Source organism: Somniosus microcephalus, chromosome 8, assembly GCF_052327205.1.
Source record: "Somniosus microcephalus isolate GS21.2 chromosome 8, FLI_Smic_1.0, whole genome shotgun sequence".
NCBI classification, from domain to species: Eukaryota; Metazoa; Chordata; class Chondrichthyes; order Squaliformes; family Somniosidae; genus Somniosus; species Somniosus microcephalus.
The window spans coordinates 92,777,525-92,802,086 of record NC_140994.1 but is presented as its reverse complement, the minus strand read 5'-3'; the positions used below and the strand labels follow the sequence as shown (position 1 = coordinate 92,802,086).

The following is a 24,562-nucleotide window of genomic DNA, read 5'->3' as shown; positions in this document are numbered from 1 at the left end:
GGGCACAGCAGTCATCATGGGTGACTTTAATCTACATATAGATTGGGCTAACCAAATTAGTAACAATACTGTGGAGCAGGAATTCCTGGAGTGTTTACGGGATGGTTTCCTGGACCAATATGTCGAACCAACCAGAGATCAGGCCATCTTAGACTGGGTATTATGTAACGAGAAAGGATTAATTAGCAATCTTGTTGTAAGAGGCCCCTTGGGTCGGAGCGATCATAATATGATTGAATTCTTCATTAAGATGGAGAATGAAGTAGTTAACTCAGAGACTAGGGTCCTAAATTTAAATAAAGGAAACTACGATGGTCTGAGGCGCGAGTTCGGTAGGATTGATTGGGGAATGTCACTCAAAGGGTTGACGGTGGATAGGCAATGGCAAACATTCAAAGACCGCATGGTTGAACTACAGAATTTGTTCATCCCAGTTTCGCATAAAAATAAAACAAAAAAGGTGACTCAACTGTGGCTAACAAGGGAAATTAGGGATAGCATAAGGTCCAAGGAGAGGACATATAAATTGGCCAGAAAAAGCAATAATCCTGAGGATTGGGAGCAGTTTCGGATTCAACAAAGGAGGACAAAGGGATTAATTAAGAAGGGGAAAATAGAATATGAGAGTAAGCTTTCAGGGAACATAAAAACTGACTGTAAAAGCTTTTATAGATGTGTGAGAAAAAGATTGGTGAAGTTAAGCGTAGGTCCCTTGCAGTCAGAATCAGGGGAATTTATAATGGGGAACAAAGAAATGGCAGACCAACTGTCTTCACAAAGGAGGACACAAATAACCTCCCAGAGATGCCGGGGAACATAGGGTCTGATGAAAGGGAGGAACTGAAAGAAATCAGTATTTGTAGGGAAATGGTGTTAGGGAAATTGATGGGATTGAAGGCTGATAAATCCCATGGGCCTGATAATCTACATCCTAGGGTACTTAAGGAAGTGGCCCTAGAAATAGTAGATGCATTGCTGATCATCTTCCAACATTCGACGGAATCTGGAACAGTACCCATGGATTGGAGGGTAGCTAATGTTACCCCACTATTCAAAAAAGGTGGTAGAGAGAAAACAAGGAATTACAGACCGGTAAGCCTGACATCGGTAGTGGGGAAAATGCTAGAGTCCATTATAAAAGATGCAATAGCAGAGCACTTGGAAAACAGTGACAGGATCGGACAAAGTCAACATGGATTCACAAAAGGTAAATCGTGCTTGACTAATCTACTGGAATTTTTTGAGGATGTAACTGGTAGATAGATAAGGGAGAACCAGTGGATGTGGTGTATCTGGACTTTCAGAAGGCCTTCGATAAGGTCCCACATAAGAGATTAGCGTGTAAAGTTAAGGCACATGGGATTGGGGGCAAGGTATTGACTTGGATAGAGAACTGGTTGGCAGACAGAAAGCAAAGAGTTGGAATAAACGGGTCTTTTTCCGAGTGGCAGGCGGTGACTAGTGGGATACCGCAGAGATCGGTCCTTGGACCCCAGCTATTCACAATATATATTAATGATCTAGACAAGGGAACTAGATGTAATATCTCCAAATTTGCAGACGACACAAAGCTGGGTGGGCGTGTGTGCTGTGAGGAGGATGTCGAGAAACTCCAGGATGATTTGGACAGGTTGGGTGATTGGGCAGAAACATGGCAGATGCAATATAACGGATAAATGTGAGGTTATCCACTTTGGTGGCAAAAACAGGAAGGCAGATTATTATCTAAATGGCAATAGATTGGGAGAACGGGAAGTGCAACGAGACCTGGGTGTCCTTGTGCACCAGTCGCTGAAGGTAAGCATGCAGGTGCAGCAGGCGGTTAAGAAGGCAAATGGTATGTTGGCCTTCGTAGCGAGAGGGTTTGAGTACAGGAGCAAGGATGTCTTGCTGCAGTTGTACAGGGCCTTGGTGAGACCACACCTTGAGTATTGTGTGCAGTTTTGGTCGCCTTATCTGAGGAAGGATGTTCTTGCCATGGAAGGAGTTCAGCAAAGATTCACCAGGTTGATACCTGGGATGGCAGGAATGACGTTTGAGGAGAGATTGGGCTTGTACTCGCTGGAGTTTAGAAGAATGAGAGGTGATCTCATTGAAACTTATAAAATTCTGACATGACTGGACAGACTAGATGCAGGAAGGGTGTTCCCGATGTTCGGGGAGTCCAGAACCAGGGGACACAGTCTAAGGATAAAGGGTAGGCCATTTAGGACAGAAATGAGGAGGAATTTCTTCACCCAGAGAGTGGTGAACCTGTGGAACTCTCTTCCACAGAAGGCGGTGGAGGCCAGTTCATTAAATATATTCAAGAAGGAGTTGGATATATTTCTTAAGGCTGAAGGGATCAAGGGGTATGGGGAGAAAGCGGGGACCGGGTACTGAATTTGGATGATCAGCCATGATCGCATTGAATGGCGGAGCAGGCTCAAGGGGCCGAATGGCCTACTCCTGCTCCTATCTTCTATGTTTCTATGTGTCATCGGCAAACTTACTGATCATACCTCCTACATTCATATCTAAATCATTAATGTACACTACAAACAGCAAGGGACCCAGCACCGATACCTGCGGTACGCCACTGAACACAGGCTTCCAGTCACAAAACAACCTTCGACCATCACCCTCTGCCTCCTGCCACTAAGCCAAAGGTTGTAATCTCTGGATTACTCCCGGTGCCATGTGCTAATGAGTATAGGAATAAGAGGATAGAGCAGATGAATGCGTGGCTAAAGAGTTGGTGCAGGAGGGAGGGCTTTAGTTTCCTGGATCACTGGGTCTGTTTCTGGGGAAGGTGGGACGTGTACAAGTCGGATGGGTTGCACCTGAACCGGAATGGGACCAACATCCTTGCGGGTAGGTTTGCTAGTGCTGTTGGGGGGGGTTTAAATTAATTTGGCAGGGGGATGGGATACGGAGTGGAGCTATAGTAGGGGGTGATGCACAGCCAAATATAGAGGAAAAAACAAGTCAGCCTGGAAGGCAGAGCAAATATGTAACGGCACAAGGGAGTATGGCAAGGCTGGATGGCATTTATTTTAATGCAAGGACTCTTGAGTAAGGCAGATGAATTGAAGGTGTTGATAAACAGATGGGAGTATGATATTGTTGCTGTCACAGAGACATGGTTGAGGGAGGGGCAAGACTGGCAGCTCAGTATTCCGGGGTATAGAATCTTCAGGCGAGACAGAGGGGGGTGTAAAAGAGGAGGGGGTGTCGTAATATTAATCAAGGGGTCAATTACTGCAGTAAGGAGGGATGATATCTTAGCAGGTTCCTCTAATGAGGCCATATGGGTAGAACTTAAAAACAAAAAGCAGGCAAGCACTTTGCTGGGAGTGTACTATAGGCCCCCAAACAGTCAAGGGGAGATAGAGGAATAGATATAGAGTCATAGAGTCATAGAGTTTTACAGCACAGAAAGAGGCCCTTCGGCCCATCGTGTCTGCGCCGCCCATCCATCCCTGTCCAGTCTAATCCCATTTTCCAGCATTTGGTCCATAGCCTTGTATGCAATGGCATTTCAAGTGCTCATCCAAATGCTTCTTGAATGTTGTGAGGGTTCCTGCCTCTACCACCCTTTCAGGCATTGAGTTCCACATTCCAACCACCCTCTGGGTGAAAAAGTTCCTCCTCAAATCCCCTCTAAATCTCCTGCCCCTTACCCTGAATCTATGCCCCCTTGTTATTGACCCCCCTACTAAGGGGAAAAGTTCCTCTTTGTCTACCCTATCTATGCCCCTCATCATTTTGTACACCTCAATCAGGTCCCCCCTCAGCCTTCTTTGCTCCAAGGAAAACAACCCCAGCCTGTCCAGCCTCTCTTCATAGCTGAGGCGCTCCATCCCAGGTAACATCCTGGTGAATCTTCTCTGCACCCTCTCCAAAGCAATCACATCCTTCCTATAGTGAGGCGACCAGAACTGCACACAGTACTCCAGCTGTGGCCTCACCAGCGTTTTGTACAGTTCCATCATAACCTCCCTGCTCTTATATTCTATGCCTCGGCTAATGAAGGCAAGTATCCCATATGCCTTTTTAACCACCTTATCTACCTGTTCCGCTGCCTTCAGGGATCTATGTACATGTACACCAAGGTCCCTCTGACCCTCTGTACTTCCTAGGGTCCTACCACTCATTGTGTATTCCCTTGCCTTATTTGTCCGTCCAAAATGCATCACCTCGCACTTTTCAGGGTTAAATTCCATTTGCCACTTTTCCGACCAACCCGTTTATATCGTCCTGTAGCCTGAGGCTTTCCTCCTCACAATTTACCACCCCACCAATTTTCGTGTCATCTGCGAACTTACTGATCATACCTTTTACATTCTCATCCAAATCATTTATGTAGATCACAAACAACAAGGGACCCAGCACCGATCCCTGAGGTACCCCACTGGACACAGGCTTCCAGTCACAAAAGCAACCTTCGACCATCACCCTCTGCCTCCTGCCACTCAGCCAGTTTAGGATCCAACGCGCCAAGGCACCCTGGATCCCATGGGCTCTTACCTTCTTGTCCAGTCTCCTATGCGGGACTTTGTCAAAAGCTTTACTGAAGTCCATGTAAACCACATCCACAGCATTTCCCTCATCCACCCCCCTAGTCACCCCCTCGAAAAATTCAATCAGATTTGTCAGACATGATTTACCCTTGACAAAGCCATGCTGACTATCCCCGATTAATCCTTGCCTCTCCAAGTGGAGACTAATTTTGTCCCTCAGAATTTTTTCCAATAATTTCCCTACCACAGATGTTAGGCTCACTGGCCTGTAATTCCCTGGTTTATCCCTGCTACCCTTCTTGAATAATGGTACTACGTTAGCTGTTCTCCAGTCCTCTGGTACATCCACTGTGGCCAGAGAGGTTCTGAAAATTTGTGTCCGAGCCCCTGCAATCTCCTCCTTTGCCTCCCACAGCAGCCTGGGATACATCTCGTCTGGGCCTGGGGATTTATCCACTTTTTGGCCTGCTAAAACCGCTAGCACCTCCTCCCTCTCGATGCTAATATGTTCAAGTATGTCACAGCCCCCTTGCCCGATTTCTATGTCTGCATCGTCTTTCTCCATAGTGAACACAGATGCAAAAAATTCATTTAAAACCCCGCCTACATCATCTGGCTCTACACACAGATTGCCACTTTGGTCCCTAATGGGCCCTACCCTTTCCCTGGTTATCCTCTTGCCCTTAATATACTTATAAAACATCTTAGGATTTTCCTTTATTTTGCTCGCCAGTGTTATTTCATGGCCCCTCCTCGCCCTCCTAATTTCTTTTTTAAGTATGCCCCTGCATTTTTTATACTCCTCTAGGGCTTCTTCCGTCTTTAGTCTTTTGTAACTGCCAAAAGCCCCCCTTTTATTTCTAATGCATTTTTGTATATCCCTTGTCATCCAAGGTTCCCTTTGCTTGTTGGTCCCACCCTTGACCTTTACAGGAACATGTTGGCGTTGTACTCTCTCTACTTCCCTTCTGAAAGTCTCCCACTGTTTTGATGCGGATTTTCCTATAAGTAGCTGCTCCCAGTCCAATTTGGCCAGATCCTGCCTTATCATATTAAAATCGGCCTTCCCCCAATTTAGAACCCTTATTTCCGGGCCGTCTTTGTCTTTTTCCATGACCACCTTAAATCTCACCGAATTGTGGTCACTGTCGCCAAAATGCTCTCCTACTGACACTTCCACCACTTGCCCGGCTACATTCCCCAGAATTAGGTCCAGTACCGCCCCCTCTCTTGTAGGACTTTCTACATGTTGGCTCAAAAAGCTCTCCTGGATGCACTTTAAGAATTCTGCACCCTCTAAGCCTTTCACACTCTGACTATCCCAATTTATATTGGGGAAGTTGAAATCCCCCACTATTATTACCCTATTATTTTCGCACTTTTCTGAGATTTGCCTACATATCTGTTCCTCTATCTCCCCCTGACTGTTTGGGGGCCTATAGTACACTCCCAGCAAAGTGCTTGCCCCCTTTTTCTTTTTAAGTTCTACCCATATGGCCTCATTAGAGGAACCCGCTAATATATCATCCCTCCTTACAGCAGTAATTGACTCCTTAATTAATATTGCAACACCCCCTCCCCTTTTACACCCCCCTCTGTCTCGCCTGAAGATTCCATACCCCGGAATATTGAGCTGCCAGTCCTGACCCTCCCTCAACCATGTCTCCGTGATAGCAACAATATCGTACTCCCATGTGTTCAACAACAACTTCAGTTCATCCACCTTATTTGCAAGACTCCTTGCATTAAAATAAATGCCTTCCAGCCCTGCCATATTCTCTTTTGCCTTCACATATTTGCTTTGCCTTCCCAGCTGACTTGTTTTTCCCTCTGTATTTGGCTGTAAATCACCCCCTACTATAGCTCCACTCTGTACCCCATCCCCCTGCCAAGTTAGTTTAAACCCCCCCCAGCAGTGCTAGCAAACCTTCCCGCAAGGATATTGGTTCCCCTCTGGTTCAGGTGTAAACCGTCCGACTTGTACAAGTCCCACCTTTCCCAGAAGCAGACCCAGTGATCCAGGAAACTAAAGCCCTCCCCCCTGCACCATCCCTTTAGCCACGCATTCATCTGTTCTATCTTCCTATTTCTATACTTACTAGCACGTGGCACTGGGAGTAATCCAGAGATTACAACCCTCGAGGTCCTGCTCTTTAATCCTTCACCTAGCTCCCTAAATTCTTGCTGCAGGACCTCATCCCTCTTTTTACCTATGTCGTTGGTACCAATGTGGACCACGACCTCTGGCTGTTCACCCTCCCCCTCCAGAATGCCCTGCAGCCGCTCAGTGACATCCTTGACCCTGGCACCAGGGAGGCAACAAACCATCCTGGATTCACGTCTACGGCCACAGAAACGCCTATCTGTTCCCCTTACTATAGAATCCCCTACCACTATTGCTCTCCCACTCTTTTTCCCCCCTTCCTGGGCAGCAGGAGCACCGCCAGTGCCAGGAAGCGTCCTCCTGCAACTTAATCACCTCTTGGATGGTTGGCATTAGTTTTTCCGAGGTAGACTGATTCTTGTTGGAATTTTTAGTCTGCCTCATAATTCGGGGCACAATCATTTGGTGACTCCTAGAAGCAATTTTGGCTGCCTCATCAGTGCGGCGGTTTCCTATATCTACCGGGTTTTGGCCAGTGGTATGGGCAGAGCATTTAATCACGGCTATCTGTTTGGGGAGTAAAAGGGCTTGCAGGAGGTCTGAAACTAACTGACGGTGTGAGATCGGACTGCCCGAGGAGGTTAGAAATCCTCTATTTTTCCACAATTGTCCAAATCTCAGAGAAGTGTAGAAATAATAGGGTAATAATAGTAGGGGATTTCAACTTCCCCAATATTAACTGGAATATTCAGAGTGTGAAAGGCCTTAGTGGGTGCAGAATTCCTAAAGTGCATCCAGGAGAGCTTTTTGAGCCAGCATGTAGAAAGTCCTACAAGAGAGGGGGTGGTACTGGACCTTAATTCTAGGGAATGTAGCCGGGCAGGTGGTAGAAGTGTCAGTAGGAGAGCATTTTGGTGACAGTGACCATAATTCGGTGAGATTTAAGGTAGTCATGGAAAAGGACAAAGATGGACCAGAAATAAAGGTTCTAAATTGGGGGAAGGCCGATTTTAATATGATCAGGCAGGATCTGGCCAAAGTGGACAGGGATCAGCTACCTGTAGGAAAATCCACATCAGAGCAGTGGGAGTCTTTCAGAAAAGAAATAGAGTACAGCGCCAACATGTTCCCAAAGAGGTCAAGGGTGGGACCAACAAGCCCAGGGAACCCTGGATGTCAAGGGATATACAAGAATGGATTAGGGAAAAAAAGGGAGGCTTTTGGCAGATACAAAGGACTAAAAACAGTGGAAGCCCCAGAGGAGTATAGAAAGTGCAGGGGGGTACTTAAAAAAGAAATTAGGAGAGCGAAGAGGGGGCATGAAAAAACACTGAAAGGCAAAATAAAGGAAAATCCCAAGGTGTTTTATATGTATATTAAGGGCAAGAGGATAACCAGGGAAAGAGTCGGGCCCATTCGGGACCAAAGTAGCAATCTGTGTGTAGAGCCGAAAGATGTAGGTGAGGTTTTAAATGAATATTTTGCATCTGTGTTTACTATGGAGAAGGACGATGTAGGCATAGAAATGAGACAGGGGGATTGTGATATACTTGAACAAATTAGCATTGAGAGGGAGGAGGTTTTAGCAGGCTTAAAAGTGGATAAATCCCCAGGCCCAGACAAGATGTATCCCAGGCTACTATGTGAGGCAAGGGAGGAGATTGCAGGGGCTCTGACACAAATTTTCAGAACCTCTCTGGCCACAGGGGAGGTGCCAGAGGACTGGAGAACAGCTAACGTAGTACCATTATTCAAGAAGGGTAGTAGGGATAAACCGGGGAATTACAGGCCAGTGAGCCTAACATCGGTGGTAGGGAAATTATTGGAAAAAATTCTGAGGGACAGAATTGGTCTCCACTTGGAGAGGCTTCCACCTCAGGCTCTTCCTCCTGGACAGTGGGGAGGGTGTCTGTCGATGGTCCTGTGGGGGAGTAAAGGAATGAGTTAGAGATGTTACGGTAGCGTGGCATGCACATGCAATAGCGTAGATGATCAATTGCCATTCTATAAATGTACATCAGCAGCCATTTTAGTGACTCTGCAATGTAAATGAGAGAGATGCAAAACTATTCTGTCACCAGCTTGCTCTGCTGCGCCCATCTGTCCATCCCCCATTTCCAACTCCACCTCAGAACCAACGATTTCCAGGGCCGCCTCTTCAACATGGGTCAATTGGGTGAGGGAAGGTGGCCCTCCTCCAGTCTTCGTCCTTTCCCTTTTATTGTGGGCTCTCTTTTCCTGCAATGAGGGAGACAAGTGGAGTTTGAATGAGAATGATGGAGTGAGTGTAGAGAGTCCAGAGCAGAGATGCTTAGAAGGAGACAAAGATGGAGTGAGGTTCCATTTCCAAGGGCCCTCCCTGTGTGTTGTTAGTCGTTGTCATTGCATAACATTGATAGGGAGTGTGAGGGCAGCATAGTCGAATAGTGTAGTAATTGTGTTCATAGAGTGAGAGGGATGGTTATGGGTGCAAGGGTTGTATAGGTAAAGTGGGATGTGGAGGAGGAGGTTGACAATGCAGAGTGCTGGTGATGAGAGGAGAAGGGGAGCAGAAGGATGGTCAAGCTGATGGTATACTCACTTTGGCTGATCTTACATGGTCATTGAACCTCTTGCGGCACTGCAGCCATGTTCTGCTGCACACAGACCTGGAGGTAACATCCCATGCCAGCTGCACCCACACAGCCTTGGTTTGTGTGGGAGGCTTCTTCTCAGGGACTCATCTGTGAATCTCGGGGAGGCCTTGGCTCTGGAATTGGCCATTTCTTCTCAACGCAAAAGTTTCCAAGTTGTGCAGCATCCATAAAACAACAGTGAAATGAACCAAGGAAGCAAGCAGCCCTTAAATGAAACTGCTTAAGTGACGTCAGCAGAGGCAAGTTTCAGTCCCTAAAGAGTAATTGGCCCAGGGGAATCCACACGCCCGGAATTAATTGGGCAATTAGGGGAAAATCCAAACTTTTTCCCACCTGACAGTGGAGGTGGGTTCGGCACCCGCCCACCCCCAAACCCGCTCCCAACCCGCCTCCAATGGGAAAATCTCCCCCTAAGTATGTCTGTTTTTATGGTGTAAATTGAGATTATTTGGAAGAAAAATGTTGCTACTGTAATAGCTTTATAATTGCAATTGTATATTAGTTCATGTTTATTATTAGATAATATGTTTGTTCACATTCTGTCTTTGTATGTTTTGCATCATATAGTAATGTTTTGGGCAAGAGATAACTATTGGTCCATCTAACCCCTTAGTCTTCCAAACCTCTCATCAGGTTCCACAATATTATCCTAGAGCAAATAGCTTTGAATCCTGTTTATAATAGGAACTATTTGAGTCCTTTTTTATAACTGTTATGATTTTCTGTTCCACTGGTAATCTAATCCACATTTTTACCACTCCATCACTGTTTTGACACCCTAGCTTTAAACTGTGTTCATAGTCCTTTCAGTGACACAATTTAAGGTTTTCCTGAATCTAATTTCTCCATTACTGTGAACATTTTTAAGCCCTCTATCAAGTTGCCCCACATTGTCCTGTTCTCAAGAGCAAAATCACAGAGTAAACCATATCTCTTCATAATCCAGCCCTTTAAGTTGAGTAATCGGCCTATAGCCCTCCTCTGGACTTCTTCCTACAATAATATATTCTTTCTGTAATTTGGAGACCAAACTTGAAACATTATACCAGATGTGGTTTCATCAAGGCCAAGTACCATTTCAAAATCTTTTTGATTTATAAGTCACACCCCTAGTTATACACCCAACATTCTATGTGCTTTCTTGACCACCCATGAGAAACTGAACTGAACGATTTTAACAACCTATCCACAAAAGCCCCAGGTCTCTAATGCTTTAACCTCGAGTGTTTCCATTTAATATGTACCAACATTGTCATTACTTTTTACTTAATCTCATGACTTTGCAATTATATGTATCGAATTCTTACTGCTGCCTTTCTGTCCATTGACCTAGTTTGTCCAGATCCCAAATAGATGTCATCTACAAACTTAAGTCAGCTTGAAAACTATCCTGTCCTCCCAAGTCATTTATAAAAATTATAAACATCAGCCCTTGTGGAATTCCACAGGCAACTGATTTCCATTCTGATATCTCTCTGCACATGACCATCTTTGTTGTCTACCTTCCATGCACACAGTATTCAACCTAATACTTGCTTGTTCCAAAATGTAACTTTTTCTAATCTATAGGTTCTTGATTTTGCAAGTAAGCAGCTTTGTTTTTTTTGCATAGAATACTGAATATAAAGGAGAATACTGGGCAGAACATGCTACCATCAAACTCTTCTGGGAGGTGTTCCATGAACTACCTTTGGAAAAGAAAAAACGTTTTCTGTGTAAGTCTTTAAAGGCATGGATGAACTAATTGAATTAACTGTTCATGATTTTATCTGTTTTAACTCTCTTCCTTTCGGTGCGCTGGTTGGATCTGAGAATGATTATGTTTTGCATTTACTTTACAGTGTTTCTAACTGGCAGTGACCGTATCCCAATTCTTGGAATGAAGAGCCTAAAGTTTATAATTCAACCAACTGGAGGTGGAGATAATTACCTTCCAGTGGCACACACCTGCTTTAATCTTCTGGATCTGCCAAAATACACAGACAAAGAAACCCTCAAGGCCAAGCTAGTTAAAGCCATAGATCATTATGAAGGCTTCAGCTTGGTGTAAAAACAATCAACCCTTAACTGCACATCTTTTGCTTTTTGAGTTGGGTAAAAAGCTGAATCCTTGGATATTACACATTTAACAACAAATGCTGTGTCATGAGAAATTGAACTGAACAAAATACAGTAAAGAGCTTACATTGTGTTCATTTTAGCAATTTGTATAGAATCATGTACACTGTTAATGCTACATGTTAAAATTACATTTACAAATTATGGGTTTAAATTATCTATATTGATAACATCACAAGAGCCACTAATACATTGCCTTATAGATACAAAGTCAACTAGAGCAGGTGTTCTCAACCGTTGGTCTGCGGCCCCCTAGGTGTCCATGAGAAGATTTCAAGGGGTCCACCAGTTGCTTTGTTCCATCAATATACAGGGGAGAATACTGATGTTTATGGCATAAACAACAGTAGTCTCCCCTGTATATTGAGATGAGTGGAATAGTCTCAGCGATACAAAGACTGCATGTGCAGTCAATTCAGGTTCTTACTGTTGGACACCATTTGAAAGCTTGGACAAGTCCCTTTGCATGGGCCGAGGTAGCATGAGCCTTCCTTTCAACCCCATTGTAATGAAGCCATTTCGCGCACACTCTGTAATTCACATCGCCGCTAGCACAGAGGGAGATCTGCCGACTCGGGGTCGAAAACTGTAAATGGTGGAAATTAATAAAACGGAAGTTGCTGGTAATGCAACAAGATTGTCTAATGTTTCGACTTGGATCCTTCCATTTAGGTATCAGGAAATAAACAAGTTCCTTCTATAGTTGCTTTTATGTTGCTTTCTTGCTGGCTGCTGGTGTATGGTTCTCCTGTAGCTGGTGGCAACCCTCAAGTTAACTTGCCAGGTACACTTAAGGCCAGCCACTGAGACACTAAGACCAGCTATTGAGCAGACCCAGTTTATTTATTTTTTGGAAAAACGATATCCCAGCTACCGGCCTTGGTGGATCCAGCGCGTTTACCTTGCAGTTGCTGCTGGCTGCACAAGGCCCACATGTCAGGAGCCGGCAGCAACTAAAATGGCAAGAAACCAATATAAAAGCAGCTTCTTGGACTGAACCAAGTGCAGAGGGGAGGGGGAGTTCAACGGGTAAGAGTCAAAGAAATAAAAACAGATGATGCAGGAAATACGTTCAACCTTCATGAAAAGGGAAGAAAGTCAGGTTAATGATTCGACTGTTGAACCTTGATCAGAACTCGAAGATGGACGAACCACTTCATAGGACTAAACACAACCAAATGGCGGGGGAAGGAACAGCAGGGCGGAAGTCAGCAGCCTGTCACAGAGGAGCATTGACCACCAAAACCATTTTTTGTTTGAATGAGGCAAACAGGCAAAAGAGTAAAAAGTTCTGAAAATAGTTGAGTAGGACACTGAGATGATGCACACAAAATGGAGGTGAAGCAAACAGGTGAGAAAATTATCAGACTCGGAGCTTTATATTCATGGCCATGTACTTCTTTGACAGAGGGAAAGGCCTTGCTGGGCTGGGCGCTCGTGTCCTTTGAGATACTGCTGGCTATTTGTGAAAGGGTTGGGGAGGAGGAAAGAGGTGGGCTGCCTTTGTCACTAAAGAATTTATGGCGATGAGGTCGGGTGGGTAAAGTCGCTCAGGGCCCTGTCTATTTCTCCATTCCTCTCATGTGACATCCACCTCTGCCATTACTGCTGCTGTTAATTCAAGTCACTGGCTTTCACCACATTGTTGGGGTTTGGTATCAAAATAAGAGGGAAGTTCTGTTTCCGAATGGAGGACCTGGACATGGAATTTTAGCCCAGTCCCACTGAATAGGCACAAAACGAGCCTGTAGTGAGCACTGTGCTTGTTGCTCCTGGTTCACTTCCTGTTAAGCAAATGGTTGATGGGGTGGAGCAGACCTTGGGCAACAAATGGGCACATAATTTAGAACATAATGCTGGAAATACTCAGCAGGTCAGGTAGCATCTGTGGCGAGAGAAACAAAGTTAACGTTTCAGCTTAATGATTTTTTGTCAGACCTGAAATGTTAAATGCTGAGTATTTCCACCATTTTCTGTTTTTATTTTAGATTTCCAGCATTCATAGTATTTTGCTTTTGTAAATTTAGGACTTAATAAATTCTTCCTTACATAAGGTGTAATAGAGCTATTAATAACAAATAACTAATTTTTATACTGAAAAATACTTGTGCTACAGGGGTGCCACAGAATTTTTATAACATGGGGTGCCTTGGATGCAAATAGGTTGAGAACCCCTGAACTAAAGTATGGGGAGACGGGAGTACAGTTGCATGAAATACTCACCCATAATTTTCTCATTACTTGTTGGCAAGTATAAATTAAGTTGTCTGTAAGATTACGTTGTACTTTTATGACTAGTTGAGATCAGTAAATAGTGTTAAGATTTTTGTGATACAATCACTTTTTGGCATATGGAAAAAGCATTGAGAAAATATACATGTGGCAACACTGGCATGCTATGTACATGAGCGCTTGTGTTCATTAAGTCTACTTCTATACCCCTTGTTCACCTCTCTTTTCCAATGTTACAAAAGAATATATGCATAATTTCATGAATTAAGGACCTAAGTATTCTGCTCAGTTCCTTAACTAACGGAATCTTGGCAAAAACTTTGATTCAGCCTAAGCCAAGAATGATGCAGAAATGAGTAACAGACATAGGGGTCGATTTTAACTCGGCCGTGAGGCGGGCTTTGAGGCGTGTGGGGGGTTAAAATCGCAAAAACTGGGGGTCGGGACCCACCTGGATCCCGACCCCGAGCCATTTTAACCCAGGCGTGCCTGATGGTCCCGAATCAGTCCCGCCTCCAACAGGCGGGACTGGTCTTTAAGGCCCTTAATCAGCAATAATTGGCCTTTATAATCCCATTTTAACAGGCCCTTGCATTTTTAACCCTTTTCCCATGTAACACACGCCTGGTGGGGATCATGCCTGTGAAACCTGGCGTGAGCACTATTGGCTTGCTGACTATCAGCTGCAGGTCAACCATTAAAGAGGAGATTTGATCAGTCATCATTTGCAGGTGGCAGGACTTTGTTGTTTCAGGCCTGGGGCAACTTTTACCAGGCTTAACCACACCTGTGGAAGGTTGGAGCCTCACACACACCTCCAGTGTGACCTCCTGGGAAACCCCGCTCGCCACCTTCACTCAGCGTTTCCTCAACGGAGGCATATACCAGAAGCATGGGAGCCATTTATTGCCTTCCCTTCTGGGCATTAGATGAGCTCGAACACCAGCCGTGGCACCAGCAGAACCAGGAACAACAGCAGCAGCAACAGGAGCGCCAGGCTGCTGCTCACCCACCTGACGCTGCACAGGCCAGAAGGTGCCAGCGCTTGGAAGTGGCTTGAGAGCACCTTGCACATCAGGGGGCCACGGGGACCCATATCTGCACTGGCAGTCCTACTCAGAAGGACTTCCATGAAGGTCTGGTTTCTCTGTTCAATAGATGCCCATCGCTCCTCAAGAGATGTCATTCTATTATGAGCACTCACCATGTTTTCCATACCCTGGTGACTTATCTCCTCCATGGAGGTTGCCATCCTTTCCATGGTGATGCGTTCATGCGCCAATGACTCCACTGGCTCTGCTCATGTTCGCTATAGACTCCTCCATTCGCTCCACACATCAACCCTCCGACTAGCACTCTCCACTGCTGTCCCTGTCTCCACAATCTGCTGATGCTCACTTGTGAGCTGTGATACACCAGGTGACAACACTACTCTATGTCCCGAAGGTCCCACCAAGGTGCGAGTGTCTGCGCTGGTGCTGGGTGCACTGAATTCTGCTGACGCTGCGCCTTCAGAGGTTTCAGCTTCCTCTGAGGCTCAGGCTCTTCCTCCTGGACAGTGGGGACGGGGGCTCTCGATGGTCCTGTGGGGGAGTGAAGGAAAGAGATGTGAGGTCAAGGTTACATGCATATTGCAGATGATCATAGGTCCATCTGTTATAGCTTCAGAATCATTATCAGCCACTCATGCAATGTCAATGAGAGAGATGGAAAATTACTCTTGTCACTAGCTTGCTGTGACGCACCCGTCTGTCCGTCCCCCACTTGCGCCTCATCCTCCAGTCCTACGATCTCCAGGACCGCCTCCTCCCAGGGGGTGAGGTGGGCTACTGATGGTGGCCCTCCTCCTGTCCTCGCTCGTTCTCTTTTATTGTGAGCACTCTTTTCCTGCAATGGGGGAGACAAGTGGAGTTTGAGTGAGAATGAAGGAGTGAGTGTAGAGAATCCATAGCATAGATGCTTAGAAGGAGACAAAGATGGAGTGAGGTGGCAAGACCAAGGACCCTCCCTGTGTGTTGTCACTTGTTTTCATAGCATCAGAGTGATGGGGAGTGTGAGGGCTGCATAGTTGAATAGTTAGGTGAATGTGAGCATAGAGAGAGGGGAAATGGGTAAGGGTGCATGGATGTCAGTGTCAAGTGGGATGTGGAGGAAGAGATTGCTAAAGCTGAGTGCTGGTGAGGAGAGTCAATGGAGATCAGATTGAGAGTGATGGGAACTTCATACTCACTTTTCCAGTGTGCTGAAGGTCATGAAATTTCTTCCTGCACTGTATCCAGGTTCTGCGGGTAGCCGATAAGGAGTTAACCTCCTCTGCCACTTGCAGCCACGCAGCCTTTGTCTGCTGGGGAGGCATCTTCCTGATGAAGGGAAGAGCACCTCCTTGTGAGCTCTTGCTCCCTCCACTAAAGCCTGCAGGGCAACGTCGTCAAAACAGGGTGCAGGCCTCGGTCTTTCTCTTACACTGAGCTGGAAGCAGAATGGCATCAGCAAATGCCAAAAGGTTGGCAGCCTGCAGAAGAAGCAAGGCTTGTTGCAGACCCTAAATGCAGCAGCATTAATGACGTCATATTATGCGACTTTCTGACTGGAAATACTCATTTGCCAAGGGTTCCCACACGTTGGAAATCAATTCGCCAATTGAGTTAAAGTTGCATCAATCTCACACACCTATTTAGATTCGTGTGGGAAACACCGAATTCGGGGAACCTGACAATTCCCCGCACCCGAGTTAAAATCGACCCCATAGTGTCAAAGATGAGTACAATTAGTAGGATCCTATTAGGATCAGAAACTAAGATCACAGTTTAAAAGGGCCCTCTATTCTTACTCTAAAATTATTCCCAATGCAATTTTGAATCTTAAAACTCATTTTTCTAGGACTCCGCCTCAACAAAGGGGTAACTTTGGGAGAAGCCAGAGCTGTGATTGATAGGTAAAGAAATATCTTTAAATTATTTTTGTAATATATGCAAAAGTAAGATAAAAGCATTTTGGATTTAAAACTTCTAAGCCAGAGCTCCAATGTCTTGGGTTTCACCTTTGACCCTAAAGTGCTAAGATACTTGCACTGTTTGAATAGCCATCGCTATCTTGTAGATTTACAGGATAAAATATTTTTACTATATAAAAATGCAGTGTATTTGTTCATCAGGTGTCTCAGCTTGATTTTGAAATGTCAATATGCTGTAACTTATTTTCTAGTAAATTTGGAGAGTTCGATTTTATCTTAGTACATATTCTCTTGTATGGACCATGTTACAACCTTGAATTAAAGATTTCACTTTTAAGTAAAAATATTTAAACTGCCTTAATAATTAAGCTTGCTCATATTTCTCTGAAGATAATTATATAATTTCCTGCTATAATGCTGTGGTAGCAGTAAAAATGTGGCATCAAGAGCTAGATATGAGCCTTTAAATATAATATATGTATTTATCATAAATGGCTGTGAACATAAAAGTTGCATTTAAGAGAATTGTAGTAGAAGCATGAGTGTCAATGTTCTCCGATTTAAAAGAATCAAATAATAAAATTGTGTAAGGTCAGAAAAATAAACATACTGGAAAACAGAACACACAATTCTAGTTATAGAAACTCCAATTTCCCAATTTGAGTGCTTCACTTTTGCCAAAATGTGCTTCACGCTGTATTTCGTATTTCAAATTGCACCTCTTCAGTCAAGTATGAGGCATGCTAAGCAGCTTGGCTGAGAACTGACTTAATATACATCGACAAATGGGAATCTTTATTCAGTTCTTGAGGACTGGTGCTTTAACTTATGAAAACTACTTTCCTTTAAGTATTTTATTTGCTACAATGACTATGAAAATAGAATATCTGTTAGTTTTTAACAGAATTCTCAGTACCTTTGGCAAGTTTGACATTCATTTACAATTCCATTTTGTAGCACTGGGGTATCAATAAAGTGGATGCTGTGTTTTTGTGGTGGCATTTATTTTTTTGAAGTAGATGAGAGTTGGACATATTGCTCAAGAAAACAAAACTGTTAATGGGACTAGAACACACTCCATGGTATTGAATTACATTGCCTTCTGTTGAGACACATCTCCATATACTCCTCCTTCCAAGATTGTGAACACTATTTCATGATCAAAGAGAATGCCAAGTCTGTAACCAGAGTCTTGGCTATATGAAAGCAACCTGGATAAATTTGTCTTCATATTTACTCTCTTGATTGGACCTTCTCTCCATTAGATGGGCCACCTGCAACTAGAAACTCACTACTAGGTGGAATGGCTTCAGCAAGTTTCATTTGCATCTTCTGCTCAGCTATACATCTGTTTTATGGGGCTATATTGTGTTGGAAAATATGCAAAATAATTTCAACTATGCTTCGCTTTCCATGCTGTGACCTCAAAAATACATTCCAGATGCAGTTCAGTTTATTTTTGGGAAGCTTACATAGAACATTTTATGAATTAAAAAGCAATCTCTGGTCTCCCTGCCCTAGACTTCTTTTTGTGCAGTTTATTGCAGAATAGTTAGTAACAGATTTTAGACGAGACTCAAATGAAAGTGTGCTATTACACTTGGTTTTCTGAGGTTACCTCATTAGCATAGTTTCAGGTGCAGATCTGGATGTAAGTAGGGAGTACACTAGTAATGAGAGCAAATAATTGTGTGTGTGAAATTTAAAGGGATGGGGCCATTTAAGGCCAGTGGCACAATAGCATGACAAAAATTCTGAAAGCCTTTGGGGAGCCTCAAAAAGCACATCAACCCATTAGCAGTTTTATCAAGGCTGAAGGGGCAGGGGTCTAAGAGAGGGGCACAAACAAAGGGTGCACAAGTTATTGTCAAGACCACCTCCCATCAATGTCTGCTGAAGTGGAGGCAGGGCTGTATGAGTTGCTTCTGAAAAGCATAGTCTGTGCCATGCTATGGCACCATCCCCCAAAGGTCAATATTACAGCATGCCTTCAAGGAGATGGAGACACACATTTAAAGCCACCACTGACCATTGCTAATTCAGTCTGCCTGTAGGATGACTACTTCCTGAATTGTCCATTGCAGGAACCTTTCAGCCTACATATGTGACAGTTTTGCCAGCTGGGCCTCAAGCGCAGAAACCATGGCCTAGAAATTCATTGTAGCCACTTTTGGGGCGGTAAAGTGGGGCGGCCGCTAAAGTTTGCGCCCGCCGCCAAATCGAGGCCACTTCTCCAATATTCATTAGCTTCGCCCTAAGAATTCACTCAAGCGCTAAAACTGGTGCTGGACGCCTCTCTTTGGGCGCTAAGCCGGAGGTGCTGATTGATAGCGCCGAGGCCGGGCGCAGCGCAGGTGCGGCCATCTCGTGATTGATAGCAGACACCCTGGCGCCGGCCAGCTCTTAAGGGGGAAGGGTCGACTGTGTCTGCTGCTACGCCCTGGATAGTGGAGCCCTCCAGCTAGGCCTGAACACTGCTGCTGGACCCAAATAGCGCCTGAAGCCATGCAGAAGGCCCGTGAACATGCGCAGCGCTTCTCAGAGCATAATCTGAGTGTGCTGGTTGGTGCTGTGGAGAAGAGGCGCCATGTTTTGTACCTGGACAATGGCAAGAAGGCGCCGTTACGCGTCTACAGGAGAGCCTGGAGGCATGTCGCCAGCAAGCTGTCAGCCAACAGCGAGGTCCCCAGGAGCGGTATCCAATGCCGCAAAAAGTTTAATGACCTCACTCGCGTTGTCAGGGTGAGTACCCTTTCCAGTGACCTCCTCATCCTTGCATATGCACCTCACATTATGGGCAAAGGGACCTGAAAGCCCTAATGGCCAGCCCTCATCCAGCAGCGATGGGACAGGCATGAACATCAATTGCACATTCTGCACTTAACACACTGGCCAAACTTCCACCATGGGAGGCAGTGCACACAAGATCAGGGCGACACACTGGCCAGGCTATTCCACCATGGGAGGCAGTGCACACAAGATCAGGGCGACACACTGGCCAGGCTATTCCACCATGGGAGGCAGTGCACACAAGATCAGGGTGACACACTGGCCAGGTTATTCCACCATGGGAGGCAGTGCACACAAGATCAGGGCGACACACTGTACTTAGAGGCCGTCCTTTCTCTTGCAGGCCAAGCTGGCGAATAATAGGAAGAGCCGGACTGCGACCGGGGGAGGCCGACCCCATATCCAGCCACTCAACGAGCTGCAACATCGCGTGGAGTGCATCATGGGTGGCCGGGTGATTGGGCCCGTTGCATGTGGAGATGCCGACCCTGTTCTGGCCAGCAATGGTAAGGACATCACCTTTTGGACCTCTCTCGTCCCACTTGCGCATCAGATCTACATCCTTTGCCACTGTCCGACCAATGCGCTGAATGCCACCACTCATGCATCCCTTGCTGACGCCCTCTCCTCACTCTAAAGCTACTCTTGTGCCTTCCTGCTTTCAGATGGTGAGGAGGAGGTCCCTGAACTTGCCAGTGACAGCCCCTCAGAAGAGGAGCAGGAGGAGGAGCAAGAGGAAGGCGGCCCATCAGGGGAACCCTCAGCCGCGGCCACCCAGGCCAATGTAGGGGACACGTCTTCCCTGGAGGGGAGCGTGGCGGAAGTGTCAAAGGGGAGGGGAGCTCATGGGACCTGCGGCCTGCAGAAACGCGGGAGGGGGGTGGAAGCTCGGCGGCCTTCTCCCCAGAGGGGGGATGCGTCGGAGGGGAGTCCAATTGCTGGGCCCAGCGGCGTCCAGCAATGCAGGAAGGGTCGGCCAGCTCGGCGGCCTTCTCCCCAGAGGGAGAGTCCGGCCTCCAGTCCAGAGATGGTCTTCGCCGAGGAGATGGAACGCCTCGAGGACTTGTCCGCGGACTCGGAGCGCCGGCACACGGAGCTCATGGCGGCAGTGGCACGGTTGCCTGAGGCCATCGAGTCCCTCTCTCGGAGTGTGACCGAGTTCGGGCCCTCAGAGGCCACCAGTTGGGCGGAATTCGGGGCAGCTCTGGCAGCGACTGGCCAGGTGATCAGTGGTGCCGTCCAGTCACTGGCTGCTCTGATGCGGTCAGTGAACAGGTCAACACAGGCACTCACTGCTGCCACACTCGCTGTGTCAGCCAGGCATCGCCAGGGCACCCGGCGCGCTGCAGCAGCACAGCGGTCTGTCCCTCGGCAGATTGCTGCGCATGCTGCAGTGCTGGCCCGGGTGAGTGCCAGTGTCTCAGGCGACCAGCGAGCGCCTGCCATCCGCCAGCTTGCCCCCATTCCTCCAGCCGCCACTGCCACTCCCCCAGTGGAGCTGCCAGGAACTGCTGCAGCGACTGATGCTGGCCAGCCACAGCTGCAGCATTCAACAGCCGCCCGCTCGACGGCCAGACCTCGACTAGGCCGACCCCCAAGGGCATCTGCCGTCACGACATGTGCCCCTCAGGAGCCTGCCCCCAGCCTTGCAGCAGCCAATGGCCTTACTTTGAGGAGGAGCAGCAGGGCGGGCAGGGGCCACACAAAGATGGCCAAGGCATCGCCCTAGCGGGCCAAATAGTTGAATGTGTGGCCAGTTGTGTTTGTTTTTTGAGGCCGAGAATTGGATGTTTGTTTTTTGAAGGCCGATGATGTGATGTTTGTTTTTTACGAAGGCCGAGAATGACGGCCATTTTAGTTGCACTATTTTGTTAATCCTCTCCAGGTTGTGGGAGCGAGTAATGTGTTTGAGTGTTTTTTGGGGGTTTCATCTGTTTTTGGTTTTCATGTGGGAAGGGACCTGAGTTTGAACAATAAAGCATTTTATTTATTAACATTGTCCATGTTTGATCTTTGAAGTGTTTGTTGCCTTAACCGGCTGAGGGCTTGCGGAGCGGCTGCAATCATGTTCTTTCATTGGCACAAGCCATTCCCTGACAGGGGGCCTAGAAGTGACGTTCAATAAGCCGCCGACGGGCGGCCCTTGGACCTTGTGCCTCCCTCCTGGGCTGGTACTCCTCGTCCTCCTCCTCCTCATGCTCCTCCTGCTCCTCCTCCTGAGGTGGTGGTCCAACATGAGGTGGCAGTGCCTGAGTCCTGCGGATAGCCAGGTTGTGCAGCATGCAGCAAACGACGACGAATTGGGAGACTCGATCCTGCGAATACTGGAGGGCTCCCCCGGAGCGATCGAGACAGCGGAACCGTTGCTTGAGGACGCCGATTGTTTGTTCTATGATGTTCCTAGTCGCTTGATGGCTCTCGTTGTATGCCTCTTCAGCAGGGGTCGTGGGCGCGCGGAGCGGGGTCATGAGCCAGGTACACAAAGGATAGCCTTTGTCCCCGATAAGCCATCCTCTTGGGGGAGGCTGTGCCTGGAACATGTCAGCCACAGTTGTCTGTCGCAGGATAAAGGCATCGTGGCTGCTGCCTGGAAAGCGGGCATTGACAGCTAGGATGCGCTGCCTGTGGTCACACACCAGCTGTACATTGAGGGAATGGTAGCCCTTCCGGTTGCGGTAATCCTCGGCATGCTCAAGAGGTGCCCGCAAAGTCACATGCGTGCAGTCAATGGCGCCCTGCACCATGGGGAAGCCCGCTATTCTTGCAAATCCCACTGCACGCTGCTGCTGCTTGTCCAGGGTCATGGGGAAGGAGATGAATTGATGTCTCCTTGTGAAAAGGGCTTCGGTCACCTGGCGGATGCAGCAATGCACGGCGAACTGGGAGATGTTAGCGATGTCCCCAGTAGCGGATTGGAAGGAGCCGGTGGCATAGAAGTTGAGAGCCACCGTCACCTTCACTGCCACCGACAGAGACGTCCTGCGCATCAGCTGTGGCTGCAGATCTCTCTGAAGCAGCCGGCAGATGTCTGCAACCACCTCCCTTCTGAATCGCAGCCTCCTAACACACATCGCGGCAGACATGGTCAGATAGGAGGTCTGCTGGCGGTATACCCTGGGTGGGTAAGGCCTCAGTTGGCGACGCCTGTTGCCCCCTCTGCGTCTAGCCAGGGCTGCCACTCACGGCGTCTGTAAGCCCTTCTGGCATAAGGCTGAAAGTCAGCGTTGCCACCCAATGCAGCCCCCATTATATGCTGGCAAACACTGAGCTCTCAATGAAGGCAAAGATAATTGCTAAGCTCTGGCCTGAGCCAAAAATACCTGTCCTAGTGTTGGTCCAAACCAGTAAGCTCTCCTCCTTGGTCTCTGTCCAAAAAACCGTTGCACAAGAGTGAATGCTGCAAAATGGCGGCCCTTTATAGTGCAGGGTAAGTGCCCTTTAATTAGCGCTCCCCGCGGCCCGGCTCGGCTGTGTACTGTTCCACTTCACAGTCGTTAGGGCCGCCCGGCGCACAATGGGCCGGCGCGAGTGAAGTTCCGGTTTGGGGCGCACAAAGGGCGTTGCACTAGTAAATGACGTCATGATCTGCGCGCGCAGCAGGGCGCGCGCTAAGACTTTGCGCCGGCGCTAAATGTGTACTGAAGTTGGGGTGAGGCGCAGATCGCGCTGCGCCCGGGCGCTAAGCGCCTAGTGCTCGAGATCTACTCCTCCTAAGGCGCTAACGGCTGGCGCGCCCAACTGAATTTCTAGGCCCATGAGTTTGAGCGTAGTCATCCTGGACCGCCTACGTCGTGCAGATGCTGCGCATCACAGGCTTCAGCTATTCCCCCCCACCCCAGCTCACATTCTAAACTAAGCTGTTTGTCTTAAAAGTTTAATAAACTCAAACACAACTTAGTGATTTAACTCCTCAGTAACTAATTGAATTTTTGCCTGTTTTGCTAAAGTTGAAATTCTTACAATATTTTTGTATGGTTCAATTCAGCATTTTTTCCTCAACAAGCCAGTGGTCTGAAACCAGGTTAGTTACCACAGAGTTTTAGGGTGTTAATTAGTAAACAAAAGTACTGTGGCGTAGCCACTAAGGGACTCCGATCAAATGTATATAATTCCCTTTAACAATATGTTAACTACAGCCTGAGTCTGTATCTTTGTATATACTGTTTGCATGTACAGAGCGCGGTCCCTTTAAGAGCGCAGGTAAACGCGATGACGTCACACCGTTCATCATGTGACCCCCCATCAGCGGGAAAAACGTGATGACGTCATGACGCCAGCCACGGGACCACCCAAGCAGTCCTCATGGAGCCTCCGAACTGACTAGACCTGTATTCATAGTTCTCGTGCACTGTTTTGTTAAACTCAGTTTGTTTTATATTAAACATCATTTGTTGATCGCCTGAGTCGACCTCAGTCTCTTGATAGGAACTAGACATTCCTATATTGGTGACCCCGACTTTTGCGAACGGTTTTTGCAGAAGGAGCGAAGCATGGAAACAAACGCCATTGCATTTAAGCTACCGCAATTCTGGGAGCAACAAGCGACCTCGTGGTTCGTCCAGGTCGAAGCTCAGTTTGCACTACGGAACATCGTTGTGGATCAGACCCGTTACTTTTATGTGGTCTCCGCACTCGACAGCTCCACCGCCTCGCGGATCGTCAGCCTGCTTGAGAACCCCCTGGACGACCGCAAGTATAAAACAAGGCGCGGTTGTTACAGGTCTTCGGGCTCACGAAGTCAGAGCGTGCCCGCCGACTGCTCGCTATGCCCGGCCTCGGGGACTCCAAGCCGTCTGAGCTCATGAGCCAAATGCTCATGCTCCTTGGCTCCGAACCGGAATGCTTCCTCTTTAGGGAGCTCTTCCTCAGTCAGTTACTGAAGCAAGTACAAGCTGCCCGGTCCAAAGTCACAGACTGCGCAGCGCTTGCTGCCGAAGTGGACAAGATCTTCGCGGTGACGCAGCAGTACTGCGCTGCCACGAGGCACCCATCCCCCACAGACGCCACCCCAGCTCCTCAACCTGCGGGGTTGTGCTTCTACCACGCCCGTTTTGGCGCAAAAGCAAGATGTTGCCGCCCTCCCGGCAGCTTCTCACCCAAAAAAAACAAACATCATCAACTCTGGCAAAAGAGGACCGGCTCTAACGGGCACCCCGCGACTGCGATGGCAATCGGAAATGCTGGAAAGCTTCTGTTAATCACCGGCTCCCTCTCTGGCCGACATTTC

The 24,562-nt window shown here is 47.3% G+C and overlaps 1 protein-coding gene across 1 annotated transcript in view; it reads left to right on the top strand.

Annotated features, from left to right (window-relative positions):
* Positions 1-17,534, top strand: part of herc4 (HECT and RLD domain containing E3 ubiquitin protein ligase 4) — a 189,553-nt gene extending 172,019 nt beyond the window's left edge. The window contains exons 20-21 of the mRNA XM_085996146.1: positions 10,855-10,957; positions 11,084-17,534. Of these exons, the coding sequence (XP_085852272.1) occupies positions 10,855-10,957; positions 11,084-11,292 (312 nt within the window). The 3' untranslated portion in view covers positions 11,293-17,534. The remainder of the gene's footprint in view (positions 1-10,854; positions 10,958-11,083) is intronic.
* Positions 17,535-24,562: the final 7,028 nt, after the last annotated feature.